General features: G+C 46.4%; 2 protein-coding genes across 4 annotated transcripts; both read left to right on the top strand.

Moving 5' to 3' along the window:
- The first annotated feature begins 2261 nt into the window (after nt 1–2261).
- On the top strand, nt 2262–11870 carry LOC144162692 (nucleoredoxin-like protein 2). 3 transcript variants are annotated; one of them, XM_077693330.1, is made up of 3 exons: nt 2262–2400; nt 6069–6377; nt 11038–11870. In XM_077693330.1, exons 2-3 carry the CDS (start codon nt 6079–6081, stop codon nt 11180–11182), a joined length of 444 nt encoding a protein of 147 aa, XP_077549456.1. In that variant the 5' UTR covers nt 2262–2400; nt 6069–6078; the 3' UTR covers nt 11183–11870. The 3 variants fall into 3 exon arrangements, with proteins under 3 accessions (XP_077549456.1, XP_077549457.1, XP_077549455.1); XM_077693331.1 differs by having other exon boundaries at nt 2294–2400; nt 6072–6377; XM_077693329.1 differs by lacking the exon at nt 2262–2400 and adding an exon at nt 3177–3379.
- A 4396-nt stretch (nt 11871–16266) lies between these two features.
- On the top strand, nt 16267–19846 carry LOC144162697 (NADH-cytochrome b5 reductase-like). Its single transcript, XM_077693335.1, has 6 exons — nt 16267–16609; nt 17175–17323; nt 17472–17559; nt 17619–17723; nt 18196–18399; nt 19581–19846. Exons 1-6 carry the CDS (start codon nt 16397–16399, stop codon nt 19773–19775), a joined length of 954 nt encoding a protein of 317 aa, XP_077549461.1. The 5' UTR covers nt 16267–16396; the 3' UTR covers nt 19776–19846.
- The last annotated feature ends 119 nt before the right edge of the window (nt 19847–19965 follow it).

Below are 19965 nucleotides of genomic sequence, written 5' to 3' on the forward strand. Positions count from 1 at the left end.
GGACGACGCGCGGAATTTACAAATTTAGCACGGCTTTTGTCGTAGTTGATCGGGCGGATCGGGAAACAAGCCGCTGCTGACGGGCAGTCGCGCTGATTGCGAGAGCGATGCTAAGAAAGCAAGCGCATCTTGGGGACAGCTTTGGGGCGCCCGCTGTTTGAGAACCTTCGTCTCTTCCGAACGCCAGGTGATTTTTTTTTTTTCGCCTCCGCTGATGCGCCGCCACTTGCGTCCGAACTGAATTGTGTGATTTTGAGCACTGCGGCCGCGGAAACTGTGGTTAGCGTGACCGAACTGGCCAAGCTCAGTTTGCGTTAACTATCGTTAGCGACGTAACCGCAGTTTCGTCTGTCGTGTAACGCAGCAAACTGCGGTTTTGTCTAACCGCGCTCTTCCTTAACCGTGGTTAACTGTGCCCGTGTAACTAGCTCTCCATTCCCAGGCAGCACGCTCTGCAGTGACCACTTTACTGACAACTGTTTTGACAGAACGGGCGCACGAACTTGGCTACAGCCTGACGCCGGGCCCACGTTGTTTTCTTTCTAGCATAAATCCCTAACATAAGTTTCTAGCATAAATCCCGTTCGAGCAGCGCCGTCTCCTCTCAAACCAAGACCCAAGTGACATTTTCGTTCTCCTTGCAATTAAATTCTGCTTCATATTAACGTCCCATATTTCGGTATAGCATAAGTTGCGATCTGAATGCGATGTGTACAGCCAAAATGGAATAAAGTGAGAACAAATTGCCAAAATGCACCGATGGGGACGCTTATCAGCGGGTGAAAAGCGTAGCAGACGCCTGACTTCCGGGACGAGCCGTTGAACTTCCGGTGGCCGTGCGCGCGCCCGGCCGCGACAGCGGCCAAGCGCCATCCAGCAACTAAGTGGAAATCAGTGAGAAGTACAGTGCAAATAAACCCCCTCTCTCTATTTCTCTCTCTCCCCACAATATTGTTGACCATGCATCCATGAGTGAAACTTAAGCGCAAAGGCACAGGGACGAGAAAGGGAAACGACACCAGCGCTTAAGTTTGCGCTAAGTTTCACTCATGGATGTTCACCAACTAGCTCGTCTCCCCATTTTGACCATGTATATTGATTTGTCGTATCAGAGATCAGACATCTGCTGTTCAGTCGCAGGGCGAGTTGCATCGATTCGTGGCGCCGATGTTGTAGCTTTATCTGACCCTTTGCGAGCCCGCTCTATCGGCTCTGTGCCGACATGTGCAGACGAGCTAGGGGGAGTAGTAGTAGTAGTAGTAGTAGTAGTACGAAACTTTAATGAGCCATAATGTAGGAGCCATGAAGTAGGAGCCTTAAACTAGTCCGGGAATCCAAGTGATGACCGGGCGACCAATGCCCTAGATGCGAACTATGATGGCTTCTTACCAATACGTCACTTCACGAGTTGAGGAGGAAAGCCGTCGTGAAACAGTAACTGCAATTTTCTTTCTATTTTCCCATATCGGGCAACAAAACGGGCGTGCGTTGTGCAAGGTTTCACAACACAATTTTTTTTAATCTTCGTAAGAGCATCTCAAGAATACTTTAGGAAAGCCTACGCATTTGGATACTTATCGAGGAGCTCTGAGCACAAAACCTCGCAGATAAGCTAGAAAGGACGAGTTACACACGATCATTTGACCGGTGCCCTGAAGAAAGTTGTTCGCTCTCTCCTCGCTTGTTGCGAACACGTGCAGGATACAGCTTGAAATTATTCAGAGGTGTCAGAAGCTGGAAAAGTAAATTTATTACTGGAAATGCGCTTTTTAATGCGCTAAAGCATCAAAGCTGGCGGTTTAAAGCACAGGCACTGTTGTCCCTCACAACCGGAGTGTAGCAGACGACAGGGGCGATTTACAGTCTCGGACTCACCGCGGACTGCCCGAGAAGCAGTCCGGCGTTCGATTTTCCCATGTATCTCTATGGCTTCTGGAGGCTTCTGGTAATAATCGGACTACCCGTGGACTATCCGCGGTGAATCCGAGACTGTAAATCGAAGAGCCTAAGATAGTCTAGATGGCGCATGCCGTCACCCAAATTCAGAGTTGTATAAAAGGCTCTGCCCCAATTCAAAAGAGAAACCTTTCATCATCATCATCATCACCATTATGTCAAATTTATTGTGTGTAGTAGTGCAGGGGTTCAACCAATAACCAAAAAATATTGTTTTTTTAATTATATTTGTTGAAAAACTATCAAATGCATTACTTTGTTCTACCGTGTACTCGTTCACCCCTTTTCGCAATTTCTTTAGTACTGGCCTTGACATGGCAGGTGGCGCGTGGTTCGTTTGAGATGCTTTTTTGACCCAAATATCGGCAATAACAGCAGCTTGTGCTTGTGCTTTAGACCTTTAGAGGAGGTTCCTGTTTTCGCCGAGTAGCTCATCTTTGATTCGTACGTATCGTTTTCTTCTTTTATAACCAGCTTCTGTGCGGTAACCTGTTTTTCTTTTTTGTGCGATTTGGAAGCGCTGTTAACCGTCAACCGCATTACGAGCCTTTCGAACTGCCAAGTCGCGTTACAATGCAAGTCAACGGATTGGTGCCTAGCTGGGTGTTCTTTTCCATTGGGAATCTGGATAAAAATACGCGTGCATCCAAGTTTTGATGTATTTTACTCGTCAACTCAATCTCTGGTGAATCGTTTTATTAGCCACTTCCGTCTTCTCTCTTGGACTATTTCGAACGGTAGAAATGATCATGCTTATTCGATCCGAGAGGCGTGGTGAATCAAATGATTTAATCGAGCTCAGATTGTAAATGGAAGCGCTGTAAATGTTTGAGAGATTCACGCAACCTTATTTCGAACAAACATGCTGTCGGTTAGTACGAGCCTTGAGGAACGGCTGTGTTCTATGTGACCCCTTTTACGTTCTCGGTGCAGTTTTTCGCGTCCTCGTTACAAATATTTTATGTGCCCGCGTAAAACTTGTTCCTTGTAACAGCGCCTGTGAGGCTGCGATGTTTTTCGCTGCGGTGACGCGGAAAGCGGACGTTGCACGTATCCTTGTATTGAACTATCAACGGCGCGCGAATGGATCTCTGCCACGGTCCACGGTCGTAATGGTGTCTGCGATGGGGTGTGTCAGGAACGGAAGTTTCCGACCACGTAGCAAGCTTTGGCAAGTTCGCGCGAGTCCGCTCATGCCCAAATAGCGCGTAGGAGGAAAAAAAAAAGTTTTTGGCATGAATCGACGGTGTGTCGTCATTTCACCGCCGCGCTCTGAGCGTATCGTTGACGTGATTGGTCGGACCGGTTCTGCGATTCGTTTCAAAACAGCCGCATCCAATTTCCTGTACGGCACACTAAAAACTGTCTACCCGGGGCAAAACCGTCCGTGCTCAACTCGTCAAGGCTGCTTCCGGCCAGCGAGGTGGGCCCCAGATACGAGGTTTCATGTTCCAAGGTTGTTCTTTTTTCTGTTATGTTTAAAATTTGCGCGAATTTTTCCGAACGCGCCATGTCCGTTCTTTTTTTTTTTTTTTTTTGTCGCACTTAAGAAAAAGTGGTCAATGTCACCATTTCATTCCTTCATGCTACTTGGTGAAAACTTCCGCAGTACACAGAAGATTGGTTGAACCTCTAATATTGACCCGTTTTCATACGTGCGGGCTCAGTCTTGGGGATACATACATCAAATGTTGGTGAAGAAAAGAAACAAATCGCAGCAAGCTTTGATATTTCTTTTTGGAGGCTTTGACAGTGCAGAATAAGGGCCGAGTCACAGCACAGGTGTTGTAGACAATGGCTCCATTGTTTTAGTAACGATGGAACGAAATAAAAGCTGTGAGTAGCAGTGATTTAGCACGCGTCTACTTGTGATATTCGACACTCTACAATGAATTGAAAGAAAAGACATGGTGGGTTGACATTCGATTCTGGCTGTGTCTTGCTTGCGTATGGGCGATAAAGGATAAGGCACGATGGTGCTTTTTATTATGCGATTGGGAGCAACAAATGTCGTGCAGTGAAGAATTTCACCAAACAACATGGTCATAAGCATGTTGGGTACTGTCAAAGCCTGTCTGGCATTCCAACTTCCTGAATGAGCATGTCGGCATGCTTGCTTTCTCAAATGGTCGCTCGTGTCGCTGCCGGACATTGCCAGAAGTGCAACTGCACGTCAGGCCATTTCTTTCATTATATCGTGCTTTGCCTATGCAATATTCTTTGGCTGGAGGGAAAGATGGAGGGAAAAGCTTTACTTGAGGAAAGTGAAGTAGCCAGCCAGAGAAGTTATTTCTGGCATGCCAGTCCACACACAGAAAGATGGTGATGAAAATAAAAGGAACAGCAAGCAGAGAGAAAGTGTGATTGGCACAACAACGGCAGATATAGGCAATGAGGCAAGTCTCGTGACGTGGCAATGCTCATGCTAAATGCCTCGTACTCGTGGTGTGCTGCCGAGTTGTACAAGTCAAAAGCAGCCAGAAGGTCCATTTTATTAGCGTTAAATATTAGGGCTGGGCACCGGTTAAAAATTTTAATCTGATTAATCGGTCGGCTTTAATTGGTTAATTGATCGATAAATTGGTTGCCTTGGTTTAGAAAAAAAATGATGACCTAAAATAATATTTTAAGAATTAGTTCTCACACTTTTCTATAATCAGGAACATCGGCACTCGCCGTTAATGCAGGGGAAGCCAGCTAATTGTGGTTTACTTGTGACAGAGTTGGTTTATACAACAGCCAAATGTTGCAAGTGCCCGCTCGCTGATTTTTGTACAATGTAAATTTGTATTAAATGTAGCCAGTTTTAAGTCTGTCTTGGCTATAAGCTTTCGGTTTCAATCACTGTCACTATCAATCACTGAGCATAATTGCATCGTTTTCTGTGGTGACGTCAGGGGGGTTATTTGAACACAAATATGATCCTCGACACGCTTGCTAACAATTTCAACGTGGCACTCTTGTTTCAGTTTACTCACATGACTTCAACCCATTAACCGGTTAAAAAAAGTAATTGTGACTACACCATTAATCAGTTAACTGGAAGCTTAGTCGATCAATCGCCCACCCTATTAAATATATACAAGGCTTTCTTACCTCACTTTGGTGGAACTATGTACTCCTTCATCGAAACAATGATGTTGCAGGGCTCTCTGTTACCCTCCAGAGCGCCCACAACTGCCTCCTTCCTCTCTAACCATTGTACGGGATACTTAGTGCTAGCATGTATGCAGCTTGCTTGTAAGCATCTCAGCCAGCATGAGAAAGATTGCATGAGTGGATGTTAATCTTGGCTTGGCTCAGAATGTTTCAGGGGCCGCAGCAATACGTTCAGCATGACAGAAGTCTTGAGATGGGTTGTTTGTTTTTATGGGTGAAAGATGTAAACACGCCTCAGAAAAGAAAAACAAGAAATATAGCGGGGTCTGAACATCTTAGCTTGTGATGCTGTCGAACCTATCCAGCTGTTACTAAGAGCTCCACTTTTGTAAAATCCCCGGAGAACTGCATATCTTTCTGAACTGTATGGCCACTTTTTGAAAAAGTAGCTGTCAGAGTGATAAAAAAAGAGTGTAAAGGTATGCAGGGAAAAACTGCTGTGGGAAATTACGAAATCAATACAAAAGTATCCTTGGATTTCTTTAATTTTCCGTTTCAATGGGCATAAAAGCAGTATGAGGTTACATAAGTACTGAGGGAGTGCTTGTTCATCTTCTTTGTCAAGTAAAAGTAGGCATTTTGTAACGCACTCAAAGTGCTTATGTGTGTAACTTTAACAAACAATTCCGAGAACTTGTTGGAGGGGAAATGTTGCTGTAGCCGATGTTTTGGTAAGAAGACTTGTGTGAAGACAAGCAATCTTGTTGAAATGTTGATTCCACCAATGTTTCCGTTTTCAGCAATTCCTCATCATTTAAAGCCTCAATGTCAAGCCCCTTTTACTTTCCTAGCAGACAATGCGGTCTTCAATATTCCACAGAGAAAGTCTTGAAAGTTTTTGAAACCCCTTGAATTTTTGTTACATAAGCCAGCATGGAGCTTCTTTCCTTCTTGTAGAGTAAGCTTTTCTGTGGCCCCCAGCCTGATCTTTTGCCGTGCCCTCTCGCGTGTAGGAGGAGGACCATGGCAGGCATCTTTGCGGGCAAGACCTTCGTCATGGGCGACGGCAAGGAGCTCTCGGCCGACGAGGTGCTGAAGGACGTGAAGGTGGTGGCGCTGTACTTCTCGGCCCACTGGTGCCCCCCGTGCCGCATGTTCACGCCCGTGCTGGCCGAGGCCTACAAGGAGATGAAGGAGGAGGCCGCGGCGCCCGTCGAGGTCGTCTTCGTCTCCTCCGACCGCTCCTCCAACGACATGCTCAGCTACATGCGCGAGAGCCACGGGGACTGGTATGCCGTCAAGTTCGGCGACCCCCTGCAGCAGTGAGTGCCCCGTTTGGACCCTCTCGAATCCCGAGTCACACTTTCGAAAACACTCCAGAATCGAGGATTTCTCATTTGCGTTAACCCTCTGGGGACGAGAATTTTCCTGGGCCATCTGGCAGTGATTGGAGGGCTTCACCCCTTCCAAAAAGAATGGGGGAAAAAAAATCTATGCACAGTGTGTCGTGTGTCTACTAGTATTCAAAACATCTCTTCGTCATCTCCGCAACATTAGCATGTGCCAGTGTATGATGAGGTGAATAGGCAGCATTCCACAACCACGGGCGCTTTGGTCTTGATCGTTTCCCCGCTGAAGACGCAACTTGACTTTGGCGCGGCACTCTCCCCTCACCTTTTCCAGCATACTGTTGCCCTTCAAGTTGCCAGAAAACACCTCCGGGCGTGTTTCCTGTTACTTTGTGCAGTACATTGCTAGCTTTGTTGTAACTAATGCCAGCCACTGCAGCCTCTGATTGCTGCACCTGTGTCCAAAAACACCCTCGACGGGGCCCCTGCCATGGGGGTCGTGCTGGTCCTCTCTATCCATCATGTTGGCTGGCCCACAGGAACAGTGTGCAAAATGTGATCTACTTTTGTGTCAGGCAGGTGGAGCAGCTTGTTCCCATACCTCGCTTTCACCAATGCTTTCCTCACTGCCAGTCCACTTTTTTTTTTTTCTCTCATCCCTCCATCGAGTTAGTGGTCTTCCACTGCTGCTAGTCTTGTCGCACAATGGTCCCTCTGTTACCCTGACGTCCACCAGTTGTCCCTTCTCTGCATACCATTCCCAGCCCTATTCCACTTCTTCCTTTTAATTTGAACTAAGATGTCTTCCAGTTTGTTCTCTGATATGGGATGCTGATTGCCTCTAACCTTAAACATGCACCTATTGAAGGCTTCTTTAGTCTTGGGTTTGGTCTCTTGTTCAGCAAGGAAGTTGTTTGCGCCTGCGGTGAGCCTAACCCTGAGGTGTTTTGCTGTGGTGACCGAGGCACTGAGTAAAAGTTGATGGTTGCATTTAATAAGTGACAACACTTTTGTCCTAGTTAAAACAGACCCGGTGCTCACTCATGCCCGGGGCACAGATGTGCAGCAGCTGCTGCAGTTCCGGGGTCAGTCATTTAGGGTCACAAAGTCGTAGTGGGGAGGGCTACCCCCTCGCCCCAATTTTGTGCTCCAACCTAAAGCCTTGGCCTGAATTCTTGGTGTGCTGTATTACTTCCCTGATATATACAGGGTGTCCCAGCTGTCGCGCACCAAGATTTATTAAAAGAAGGGCATGACATGACTCGAACAAAACTTAGCGCATAATGTTTCCAATACAGTGGAGTAGTGGTCAGTAATTTTTTCGTTATGAGATTTAATTAATGGTAATTAATTATCTAGCTCGAGGAGTACTGTCCCAATCATTAAAGTGTTAATGAGACACTTGTAGGTACCCACGAGAGGAAACTAACTGTGATGTTTTCAGCGACAAACTAATTGCGTCCTCAGTTAATCTGGCTGATAAAAAAAACCTGCGAAGTACGAAAAATACTATGTGACGATGCTCGCCCAACGAGCGCCCCCAAATAAGCTGATTGAAAGCAACTGCTTCGCCTGTCACCTGCCCAAAGAGATAGCGTGTCACCTTGATAAGGGCCTGCGCGAAAGGAGCAGCAACTGCAAGTTTCGCGGGGTGCGTCTGGGAGATAAGGCACAAACTTGGTCGCAATTTGTTTTTCCTTTTTTTTTTTTTTTTAAACTTCATACTGGCTCACTCAGACGCAGCCTGTTCAAGAGCGCTGCTTTACAGTGCAGGCAGGAGCGCCTTCACAAGGTATTTTTCATATTTCGCAGGGTTTCTTTATCAGTCGGGATAAATGAGTACACAATTAGTTCATCGCTGAAAACACTGCGGTGAGGTTAATTTTGTGGGCACCTACAAGTGCCTTATTGACACTTTAAGGATTGGGACAGTACTTCTTCAGTTAGATAATTAATTGCAATTAATTAATTAAGTCAACAAAAAAATTACTGCCTGCTACTCCACTGTACTGGAAACATTATGCACGAGGTTTTCTTCGAGTAACACCAATGCTCTTTTTTAAATCTTGGTGCATCATAGCTGGGACACCCGGTGTATACAGGCGCCAACTAACTTTATGGAGTCAAGGTTCTGGGATAGCGTCCAAAAAATTGGGTAGTCCTAAAAAAACGAATTCACACTAGAAAAAGACCTAGTGGCTTGAAAAACTCTTCAATCTGTTTCTGCGAGGCACTACGTTGCTGTATGAATAGCTAGGTCAACTGGCAACGAAACCACGATTGCTTGTTGAAGCGGTGATGCAAATAGCACAACCGACCATATCTAACTAAACGGCCACCATGGCAACTGACGATTGACTGCCTTCATGCGGCTTCCGGGACTGTGCAGCAAGCGGGGCCTGCTGTTGATGCTGTGTGCAAGATCAGCTGGTGATGCACATGCAATAGGGTTTGAGGCTGCAAAAAAGGAAAGGGCAGTGATGTTTATGTTTTGCGTGTGTTTTGACTTGCGATTAAAAAAAAATAAAGGTCCGGAAAATCGAGCGAGATGGGTTTAAAAAGTCCGTAATACTGGTTGGTGCTATACATTGTATATATGGAGTGCGTTACGGTGCCATGGTAGAGTACGAATATTCAGGCAGATGCGGAAACTAGGGCATACAAAAATTCACAGCATATCCACGGGGTGAATGATGATGAGTGGGCGAAGCTCCTGAGGGGAAATCATCGGTAAAACCGTGACTCTTCAGTGAAAGTTCGCCCACTACATCTGTGTCCGAACGTAACGTCTAGAAAGTCTCGCTTAAACCGCGCGTTGGCACCTTGGGGCTGAGCTCGCCTGATGCGTTTTGCAGACGCCTCACGAGCTCTCACTGCATCTGGGTCTGCCTGCCGATACGCGCGCTCTCTCGCCGCTTCCCGTTCTCTGACGCAGGGCCGTACCCAGAGGGGGGGTTTGGGGGTTCGAACCCCTCCCGAAATCTTTTCCAGGCAGCACGTAAACAATACTTACTGTTGCTTTCAGCAAAACTACCCCCTTCCCAAAATTCATAACCCCCCCCGAAAAAAATTTCTGGGTACGGCCCTGCTCTGACGTTTTGGAGATCCTCTTCGCGCCGCAGCTGTGCCGCTTCGCGTACGGCAGGGTCCTCGCGCCGTTGCCGTGACGCTTGGGCCTTTCGTTCTCGAACGCTGGGATCTTGGCGGCGGCGGCGCGCAGCCAGACGACACGCTTCGGCCTCCCGCTCTCGTACGGCAGGATCTTGGCGGCGGCGTCGCACAGCTTCACGGAGCGCTTCTGCTTCGCGGGCTCGCACATCTGCAGCCTTATGCATCGGGCGACTCCGAGCGCGCGCCAACAGCGAACGGATTTTATTACAACGCTCCCCGCCATCTAGTAAACAATCCAAGAACTAAACTAGAGGTAGCCACGCCATCTAGTAAACAATCCAAGAACTAAACTAGAGGTGGCTACATACATACGTCGAGGATGGACAGACCCACGCCCTAAGGAGCTTCGCCCCTAAAAATTGGTCGGAAACTGTATCGCGAAGAGTAGGGGCGACAGAGGGAATCCTTGCCTCAGTCCCTGTGTAGCTTTAACAGGCGAAGCCACATGACCGTCCCAGTCTGCTTGTGCCATTCCATTCTCACAGATGGCTCGAAGTGAGTCAGTGTTGCTCCCGGCTAGGTCACGCCCGCTCAAGATTTCCCAGTCACCACTGTCACATGCCTTACCTATGTCCAATACTCCTAGCCATTGGGGTGTTCTGATAACGTTGCGCTATCTCTACACTCTGGGTGAGCATGTACAGCCAGTCACCAGTTCATCTACCTGTTTGAAAAATCCATCTGCAGCTATCCCAGTAGCTTTTTCTTCTCTGCCTACCCATGCAGCCAGTCTGGCACCGCCTGCCCTGTCATCTCAATAGCGCCTTGGTGATGGCGATTGGATTTTAGTTCTCTGGGTCTGCTTTGTTCTCCGGCACCTTTGTGGAGTGGCCTCAGCAGGCTCCTTGACCGTTCCTTTGGCATAACCTCTTCCTCTAAGGTTTCAGGAAAGTGCCAGCCCATTGCCACAGTGAATGGCTGATCATCATCATCATCAACAACAGCAGCAGCCTACTCAGGTCTTCTTTTCATCAAATTCATGTGAATTCCATTGCTGCCAAGTGCTGTGCTTGGGTATACGTGGACAAGTTTCTGCTTTAAGCAAGGCGTAGGCTAGAGTTTCGGATTTACAATATAGAAATAAGATGCTCCACACGGGTAAATTGTGCCTCAAGTTAGATATTATTTTAGCACTATTTCTCTCTCTCTCTCTCTCTCTCTCTCTCTCTCTCTCTCTCTCTCTCTCTCTCTCTCTCTCTCTCTCTCTCTCTCTCTCTCTCTCTGTTTTATTTCAATAATAGGCAAGGGAACTTAAATGTGTGTAGTTGATTGCACTACTGGGAGCATTGCTGGTGTATTCTTCAAGGGTCTGTTAGTGCCACTGTCTTCCAATTACCGAGTGCGTGCACACTGAAAAAAATGGTGCAAAACGGTGAACGGTGTAAAAGGCCGGTTACAAAAGTCTTTTTTTTCCTTGTGGCACCGTTAATTAGAACACCTCGTTCATTGCATCTCGTTCTAGGGAACTGAAGACCAAGTTTGGCATCAGCAGCATTCCCACCCTGGTTATATGCAAGAAGGACGGCACCGTGCTGAGCACCAACGGGCGGGGCGACATCACTGCCAAGGGACCACGCGCCTTCGTCGACTGGGCGGCGTTGGCCTGAAGAACGACACCGGCTGCATCGCGTCGGCAAACCAGCTTCCCTGCCTTGGAAGCTGTGGCATTTAGTGCTCGCTCTGTCTGCATTTCCGATCGACGGGTTGATTTTTCTTGTTGTTGTTCTTAAACTTGCCTTTTTCATTGCTGTTACTTATTTCTTCGTGGAGTTCAAATGGCCGGGATATGATCCTTTTTTTCTGCTGTTTCATTCAGTTATCGTTACAGGGGCCACAATGTTACTCCCTGCTGTGTGCCCCTGTGAGTGTTAAAACTGCGTGCTTCCAGCTCGAGAATATAGTGCCGGCTGCTGCTTGCTGTTGTGGCTGCCAAGCAGTTAGGCAAGGCGGTAGGTTTGCAGGGTACTGTCGCAACTTTTGACGTGTTAGAGGCTACAGGACTCATGTACTTACATAGTATCATGGTAAAGTTTTTTTCTTGTGCAGTTTTCGATTGAATAAAGGAGTATTTTATGGCAAATAAGGTTCTTGCTAACAAACTTTTGCCCGTCTGTGTTGACAAGCTAGCCCAAAACGAGCGCGCAAACATTGTTTCAAAAGTGTTTCTTACACATGGCCGATCAATTTCGACTGCTGTACTGACTTTAAGTATGCAGGAAGTCTGCTTGATCCAAAGAAATTTCCGTGTTCATGTGAATTCTTGCTGGGAAATAAACTGCCTTTTGTTTTTTATAAGCCGCTTCTGATATTATTGCTGCACGGACTTCAGCCCACCACCGGGGTAAAATATCTTCTTTGGCACTCCACTTGGCAGAAAATAAAAATTATTTGGCGCACAGACTGGTTCTTCAGCATTGAGGAAACAGCAGGTAAGTGGCCGAGCTTTCCCACTTGCAAGTGCACAGGTGGTCATATGATGGAAGTCGCAAGCTGAGCGCTTTTCCCTTAATCTAATAAGCTTTATGACATAGGGCTTCCAATTATCATCTGTCATTAGACACAACAGGGAGTGCATCGAGCTATTTTAGCTCAATTCATATGTTGCAAGCTCCATGCGGCGCCGATCAAAGGACACTGCATGCACTGGCCGCACAGACTAGGCACTATGTGGTTTCACTCCATTTTCAATCAGCAATTTAAAAGTGCAACGTGATGTAGCAGTAACGTGGGTTTACTTTTCATATAAATCGGTAGTCATCACCAGCCTATCTACGCCCGCTGCAGGGCAAAGGCCTCTCCAATTAATCTCCAATTATTCGGGTCCTGTGCTAACTGCGACATTTATCCCCGCAAACTTCGCGATCTCATCTGCTTATCTAACTTTCTGCCGCCCCCTGCCACGCTTGCCTTCTCTAGGGATCCACTCTGTTACCCTTAATGACCAACGGTTATCTTGCCATCGCATACATGCCCTGCCCACGCCCATTTCTTCTTAATTTCTACTAATATGTCCTTAACACGCGTTTATTCCCTGACCCACTCCGCTCTCTTCTTGTCCCTTAGTGTTACGCCTATCATCTTCCGTTCCATTGCTCGCTGAGTCGTCCTCAATTTCAGTTGAACCCTCTTAGTGAGCCTCAAAAGTTTCTGCCGCATAGGTGAGTACCGGTAAGATGCAGATGTCGTACACTTTCTTCTTCAGGGACAATGGTAGGCCGCCATTCATTATCTGATAATGCCTGCCGAATGCACTCCACCACATTATTATCCTTATAATTCTCTGCCTCATGGTTGGTATCCGGGGTCACTACTTGGCCTAAGTAGATCAGTAGTATGCAATGGTAAATGATGGCTGTGTATAAGCGATGGTGAAGCAGAACAGACAGTGAATCACGAGTACGTGACGGGTGATGTGAAGTCAGTGCCAGTCTTGCATGCTTGTATTGCTGCCATTTTTTTCTATTTGGCCCTTTTACGTCGACTAGCTTCTGTTAACATGCATTAGTCCACCTTGCTTTCTCAAAGCAAGCGCGTTATCATAAATATTTACTCGCAAGATGTCTACCCTTCAGAACCCACCTCAGGCACCAAATAAAGTCCTCTTTCTCTCTCGTACGCATGAATTGCATTTTTCACCTGAATTGCGATGCTGTATTCATTTTTTAAGAAGCTTGTCGTTTCCAGTGCTAGTGAAATTCATCCGTGCTTCACGCATTGCATAGCGCGTGTACCTTAGTGATGTAACATCAGCCGGGTGTCATTGCTTACACCTGCAAGTCATGGCAGGGATAAGCCCTGCGCAAATATTTTTTCGTATACCAATGAGCTACAGTAAAAGACCGTTCCCACGTCAGCAACAACTAGCATTTAGGGCCGAAATTCCGAACTTTTTTCCCTTATATAAATTTGTAGATTGGCCTTGATGGTTTGGTACTGCCGTAGATTTATGACGATTGGTGCGTACACAAATGCATAAAGTAGGAAAAATAATGCACTTTGTTTATATTTTCCCCGCTGGTTGATACTTCCCAGTAGTTCCGGCTTTATGGCTCAGATGTAGGATATCTATTATTTTCAATGCACGCACACGTTTGATGCATTTGTAATCATTTGGGCTCTACAGCACGCCCACAGTAACCATGCTTATTTTTTTTTTAGCTTTCCCAGCCACTGCTGCTTTACGTGTGAATCGCTGTAAAGAGTTAGTTTGGAGACTCGTTAGTGGTCCATTAGATCCCTTTCAAACACATCCCTTCAAACACATTAGATCCCTTACAACACATTTTTCTGAAAATTTGTTTTGCTGTAAGAAAGGGGACACGTTCTAATGAAGTGCGGCTCTGCGCAGAGCAGCTTGGGCTCACTTAAATAACTGATGCTGCAGAAGCAAATGTCAAAAAAACTTTAAAAGGGTTAAGAGTTGGGCGAGTTGGTAATGATGCATCTCAAAAAACAAACTGCGCACAAATTAACGGGGACGAGAACACATGAAGACGGCACAAGCGCAGGCCCACTGTACTAGAAAGTAATTGTAAAAGGGTTGAGAGTTGGGCGAGTTGGTAATGATGCATCTCTTTCTAGTACAGTGGGCCTGCGCTTGTGCCGTCTTCATGTGTTCTCGTCCCCGTTTATTTGTGCGCAGTTTGTTTTTCGAGATGCAAAAAAACTTGACATGTTAGGTTGTTTTGACAGAACGCCATGTCTCCCACTGTCCCTGAAATTGAACTTAGACTACGCTATTCTTAGCAAAACTAAACCGCATAAAGCAACAAACTGAGTTCGCAGTATCACGGCATAATTCAGGCCTCCTTGTGGATGGGGCTAACAACGGCAACAGTGTCATGATTACGGCGATTTGTGTAGGCTAAACTAGCTACTTCTGTGTTATTCAGTTCTGCTCGTTGCGTCGTCCACCGCTGAAGCTCCTGTTTTCAGCTATCCCAAGGTACGACAATAGAAGGAGAGGAAATTTGAAAGCACCGAGCGAAGGTGCATTTTACCACTAACGCCCAACATTATCGACTAGCGATACAACTCTATCCACTAGTCACCGATCAGGCCATGAAATAAAAGGAAGTCATCCTGAGACAACTGCACACTAAAATGCATCCGCACCCAACATGACTATAGATGGTATTCATTGAAAAGTTTAGCTGTCAATTTCTTCGCTTGTCAACACTGGAAACGGCCGCAGACATGGCCGGTGCGCCACGGACATGGCTGGGCTGGGGCCACTGCGCCCGCATGCCGAAGAAAAAAAAAACACCGGCGTGCATCGTCTGCTCCATTTCAACCCGATTCTCAACGGTGGTGTCAACAGAGGTGTTATTAATCGCACTCACATTGGACTCGAGGCAATACTTTGCGTTCAGTGAGGGAGAGTTTGTAACATGCAACACAGTCATGTGCTTAGCGACAAGTACCGCGCCATCCTGCGGAGCCCGACGGCGCACTCACACGGTTGCCTGTATGTGTGCCTCGCCAGTGAATACAAGCAATACGCCATCCATCCTACTCTTTGTGATTCTCTATGTACTTATTGCCAAGCCCTAGGCACACTGTACCATAATGACGAGAAATCCCGCTAATCCGAGATGTTCTCCCCATCCCCAATTCCTCACGCGAGCAGTGGGGGAGTACACTGGCCAGCTCCTGCCCAGAAACGGAGCTTTTGCTCGCGGAATAAGCAAAGACAGGCCGTACCAACAGAATCTTGGAATGAAGACCCCAACCACAAATATGCCCACTTCAACACTTCAACTAGGGTTAAAGTTTCTCTCTCTCTCTCTCTCTCTCTCTATCTATCTATCTAGCTATCTATCTATCTATCTATCTATCTATCTATCTATCTATCTATCTATCTATCTATCTATCTATCTATTTATCTATCTATCTCCATCACTGACCCGCACGACAACGGCGCGCGCGGAAGCTTGCTGTGCTGTTTACGGGAGAGAAAAGAAATCCGCAACATTTGGGCAACGTACGTGATACTGGTAAATTGTTCGCTAAACTCCGTTATAAATTCATAAGGTTCGACCGCCTGTTTGCTAGTCAATGCAAACATGTGGGGCGTCTGCTCTTGTACTGCCCACGGCAGCAGGACACGAGAGGGCGCTGCATGTCCGCCAAACTCGAACGCCTTGAGATGAGCGCTCGCTCCCCCAGCCGACGCGACAGTAGGGGCATTTTTTTTTACCTGAACTGGTGCAGATTAGTGCAGCGTCGTGCAGACCAGTGCAGAGTGCTACTGGGGATATCAATTAGTAAAAAAAATGAACATATGCTGCACTGCTTGCACCAGGTTGGACCAGTGCAGCCAGTTCAGGTAAAAAAAATGCCCCTAATAATAAACGCGTCTAAGAAATACGCCAGCACATCGCGGCTGCTTTGCCCCGTTGTGCACCATGCAATGTCATTAGACTCATCACGCATCACCAAATGTGGTCGCGAGCGCAGGCTTATTTCTGCTATGTTCGAAAAAACAGTCAGCTGGAGAAGAGCTACATATCATAGAGTTACATATGCACAGAATTGCAATTTGCTCATTCTATTTTTATTTAAAGGTTACATTTTTTTGTCACTAATGTAACACGCTGCATTTTTACTGACGTAATCTGCCACTTCTTATTTGTATAAAGCTAGTAGCGCCATCAATATAATGGCTTGTTTACAAAGCGTCTACCGCGCCTATGCCATGCCAAGAGGGTTTATATCGTCTGCTTCATGGTGCGCTCGTTGAGTTTGTTGCACATACCTAAAAGCCCTATGCATCTGCTGAAGTGTCTGCGGGTCCAGGCCCAGCTTAGTCTTTTCGATTCATGACGGACGACAAAGGGTTGTCAGTTGGCGATGAGCTCCCGTTTGAAAAGCGCATCTCCCCGGAGCAGCTGGCCCGCAAGCCCAGAAAGCCAGCGCCTGCAGACTGCTGCGGAAATGGCTGCACACTTTGCGTCAACGACATTTACGAGCAGGAACTTGCCATCTGGGAATCTGAGTGCATGCGAGAGCTGCTGTGCGGCAATCGTGAACAGGTCTGTATGTGCGCGCGGTTCTTGAGTCTAATTTAAACTTGCTATCTAAACAGACAATGCGTAACAGCGCGGAACCGTCTGCGAGCTTTACAAGCTTCCGCGTGCATGGGAACACTTTGAAGTCAAATTTCTAAGACCGTGCATGCACCTTGTGGTGTAGCAAAAACTGCTTGTGGCATCACAAACGTACTGATCACATCCTACGAGGTCATACGGCACGGGGCGCGCAATTCCGCGGGTTTCTCATATGGCCTCAATTGATTGTCTGCGCGGACCGTTTTTTTTTTCTACGTTTTGTCACACGCGCAGCCGATCACGTGAGCCAGCATGAGAAATCAACCACCTGAAGCCTTCAGGGACCCCTTTGGGTTCAGGCCAGCTCGCGGCATTTGTGCTGCAAAAGACAATTCCTCGTTTGCGTACGTTATTGTGGGGTTAAAAACCTGCAGCCTTTCAAACCGAATTGTGATTGTTAAGGATTTTTATAATTACACGCTTGTTGCGCCTAGAATCGTGTTTTGTATTGTATTAATCAAACACCTAATCGTCTGCTACTTTCCACCAGGACAAAGGCCCTGTGATAAGCCCAGACTACTACAAGCCATTCAAGCTGCAAAAAATAAAAAAAGTAACAGAATGCTGCTCAATATACACATTTGAAGTCGACGACTTCACCTGTCTTGGCTTCACTGTTGGCCAGCATCTTATCATGAGGTACAGTATATCCAAACAATTTGGGCACTATAGATTCAATCAGTTGTAATTTTTTCAGACGACTGCACACCACTTCTGTAGGCACTGATGCGCCTAAACCACCATACATTTAAGTGCTGTAGCAATGTTGTCTTATTGTCACCCCCAGGGCATGCATCGATGATGAAACTACAACCCGCCAGTACACTCCGATATCAAGCCCAACTGACCTTGGCTTCTTTGAAGTCTTGATCAAGGTATGTTCATGAGAGTTGTAGAATATGGGGAAGCTGGGAAATTACTCTTTTCTGCGCAGGTTTACCCACAAGGAGTGATGTCAAGGTACATCAAGACACTCGAAGAAGGAGCTTCTGTGGAATGGAGGGGCCCATTTGGAAAGCTAGACTACAAGCCTAACACGGTACTGTGACTGGATGTGGAAAGCAAGTGCATTAACATTATGTGCATGTCAACATTGTACACTGAAGTGTTGCACGCAATATAGAGCATATCTGAAACAGTGACGTGAGATGGTCACACGTTGAACTTTTCAAAGTGTTTGGCACGTTTGTTAACGGGTTAACGGACCAAAGTCTTTTCATTTACCAAAGCTGTTGTCATTCACCGAACACACCCTAGTACAACTGATTTTTCTGATTCTGAAATTTTAAACAAGCTCAAATTGTTCCGGAGAACAGACCAGTGTCGTCCAGTAGAGCTCTGAAGGGGGACCGATTTTCTCAAACTCGTGTGTGCCATTTGTGAGATTACTGCACTGTCTACAAGGAAAAAAAAATTGGGTGATCAACTGCTTGCAAAGAACAGTCAGATTTGCGCACTCTCCCTCTTTGCATATAAAGATAAACCAGAAATTGTCGCATTTTAAATTGCAGCATAAGCACCTGCTCTTACTTGCTGCGGGCACTGGAATTGCACCCATGATTCAAGTGATGCGCCACGTTACGAGTGCCGACGGGGATTACACGATGGTTCGCCTCCTCTTTGGTGTGGACAAGTACGACGGGATCTACCTCAAGAGGGAGCTTGACGAGCTCAAGCGTTTTTGGAACGTTAGCATCCTTTACTGCCTCAGTGCGGTGGGTGAAAATACGTCGAATATTTTTCACATTTCTTGCTTAAAGAAATAAGGGCAGTGGCATGTCATTCCCGTTTTTTCTCAGAATCAAGAGGCAAATTTTTTGTTCAGTATTCTCTGGACATGCTTTTAGCAGTAGAAGGATAATGTGTACAGCTTTGACCAAATGGAGTGTCAGTTTATATAATAAACTTCTCTTGCTTATTTTTTTTTTTCTTGGCAGACTCCGAAGGTTTCGCAAAAGATACTCAGCTGTCTTGCCTCAATGTTGGCTGGAGCCTACAAAGGCCAATAATGTGTTAGCCATAAGGTATACGTGTAGCATCATATATTTCAGTATTGACGGAGGCAGAAAGTACCAAAGTGTTCAGCCCAATTAAAGGGACCATGGAGGTAAAATGCAAGTTTGTCTCACTCAAAAAGACCGCCATCTGAGAATAACAAATATGCCAATTCTCATGATAATGTCGAACAATAAAGCTAGGTTCCAGCCAGTCCCTTGCATCACCCCGATGATGTCTTGGGGACCAGTTTGTGCGATTGGTAGAGGCTGACAAAGGCTGCTGCAAATAGACATGATTGCACAATGGTACTTGTGCCTTTGATCGTGCCAGTACTTCGATTACATACTCTGTTGTGGTGCCTCCACTGTGGCATCGTTGATGACGTTGCGTAACAGAGGATCTGAAAACTTGTCCGTGTTAGCGACCTTCTTTCTTTTCTTGGTGACGATGACGTCGTTTGGATCCCAGAGCAGATTTGAGCAAATGATAAAAGGCCAGTTCATTCAAATAAATCTAGGATAATTGTTGTTAGAATGGTCCCTTTAAAAACATGTCTCTTGACCGTGTCCTCTACCAAAAGTAACTTAAACAGACAAAACGACTTCAACTTCCAAAGGTAACACACAAAGATTGTCACATTAAGTGAGTGCCATATAAAAAACCTTGTCCAGGTTAAAAGAGCCGAGGCTAGAAATGCAAACAATGCAAACGTTTAAACGCGAGTCTTTAGTACATTGGCCTTATGCGGAACCTTTCCACCACACAACTGATTGAGGGATATGCCTCGTTTGACTGTCAAAACAGTGCCCTTATGTTGTAAGCGTGCCACTAGATGGCGCAGTGTGCCATTGTCCTGAACCTTCGACGAAGTGCAAACCTGCGCTTTGTATCCATGCAGGAGACCAAAGTAGAGAAGCCCAAGTATGGCGACGAGCTTCACTACGGAAGAATAGACGAGCCGCTCCTAGAAACGGAGATCTCAAGATGTCGCGAGCCTCCCCATGTTCTTCTGTGCGGCCCAAACGCATTCAACAATCGGTTCATCGAATGCCTCAAGAAGCGAACGGATCCAGTGACATGGCACGTTTTCTGACACGTTTGCTTATTTTAATCTTTGTTACTTATTATGTACAATATAAAGAGGATTTATTTGCAACTGTTGAACCTTTGCTGCCAGCTGTGAATGTTTGTACAACATTTCCCAAGCACGCCCCGCATTCATACCTCAACCACAATAGTTTTTTTCTTGGACAAAACATTCGTGCCATGTGAATCAGTTGGGT

The sequence above is a fragment of the Haemaphysalis longicornis genome, unplaced genomic scaffold (assembly GCF_048455015.1).
Source record: "Haemaphysalis longicornis isolate Haplotype H1 unplaced genomic scaffold, Haemaphysalis longicornis Haplotype H1 scaffold_12, whole genome shotgun sequence".
Lineage (NCBI taxonomy): Eukaryota > Metazoa > Arthropoda > Arachnida > Ixodida > Ixodidae > Haemaphysalis > Haemaphysalis longicornis.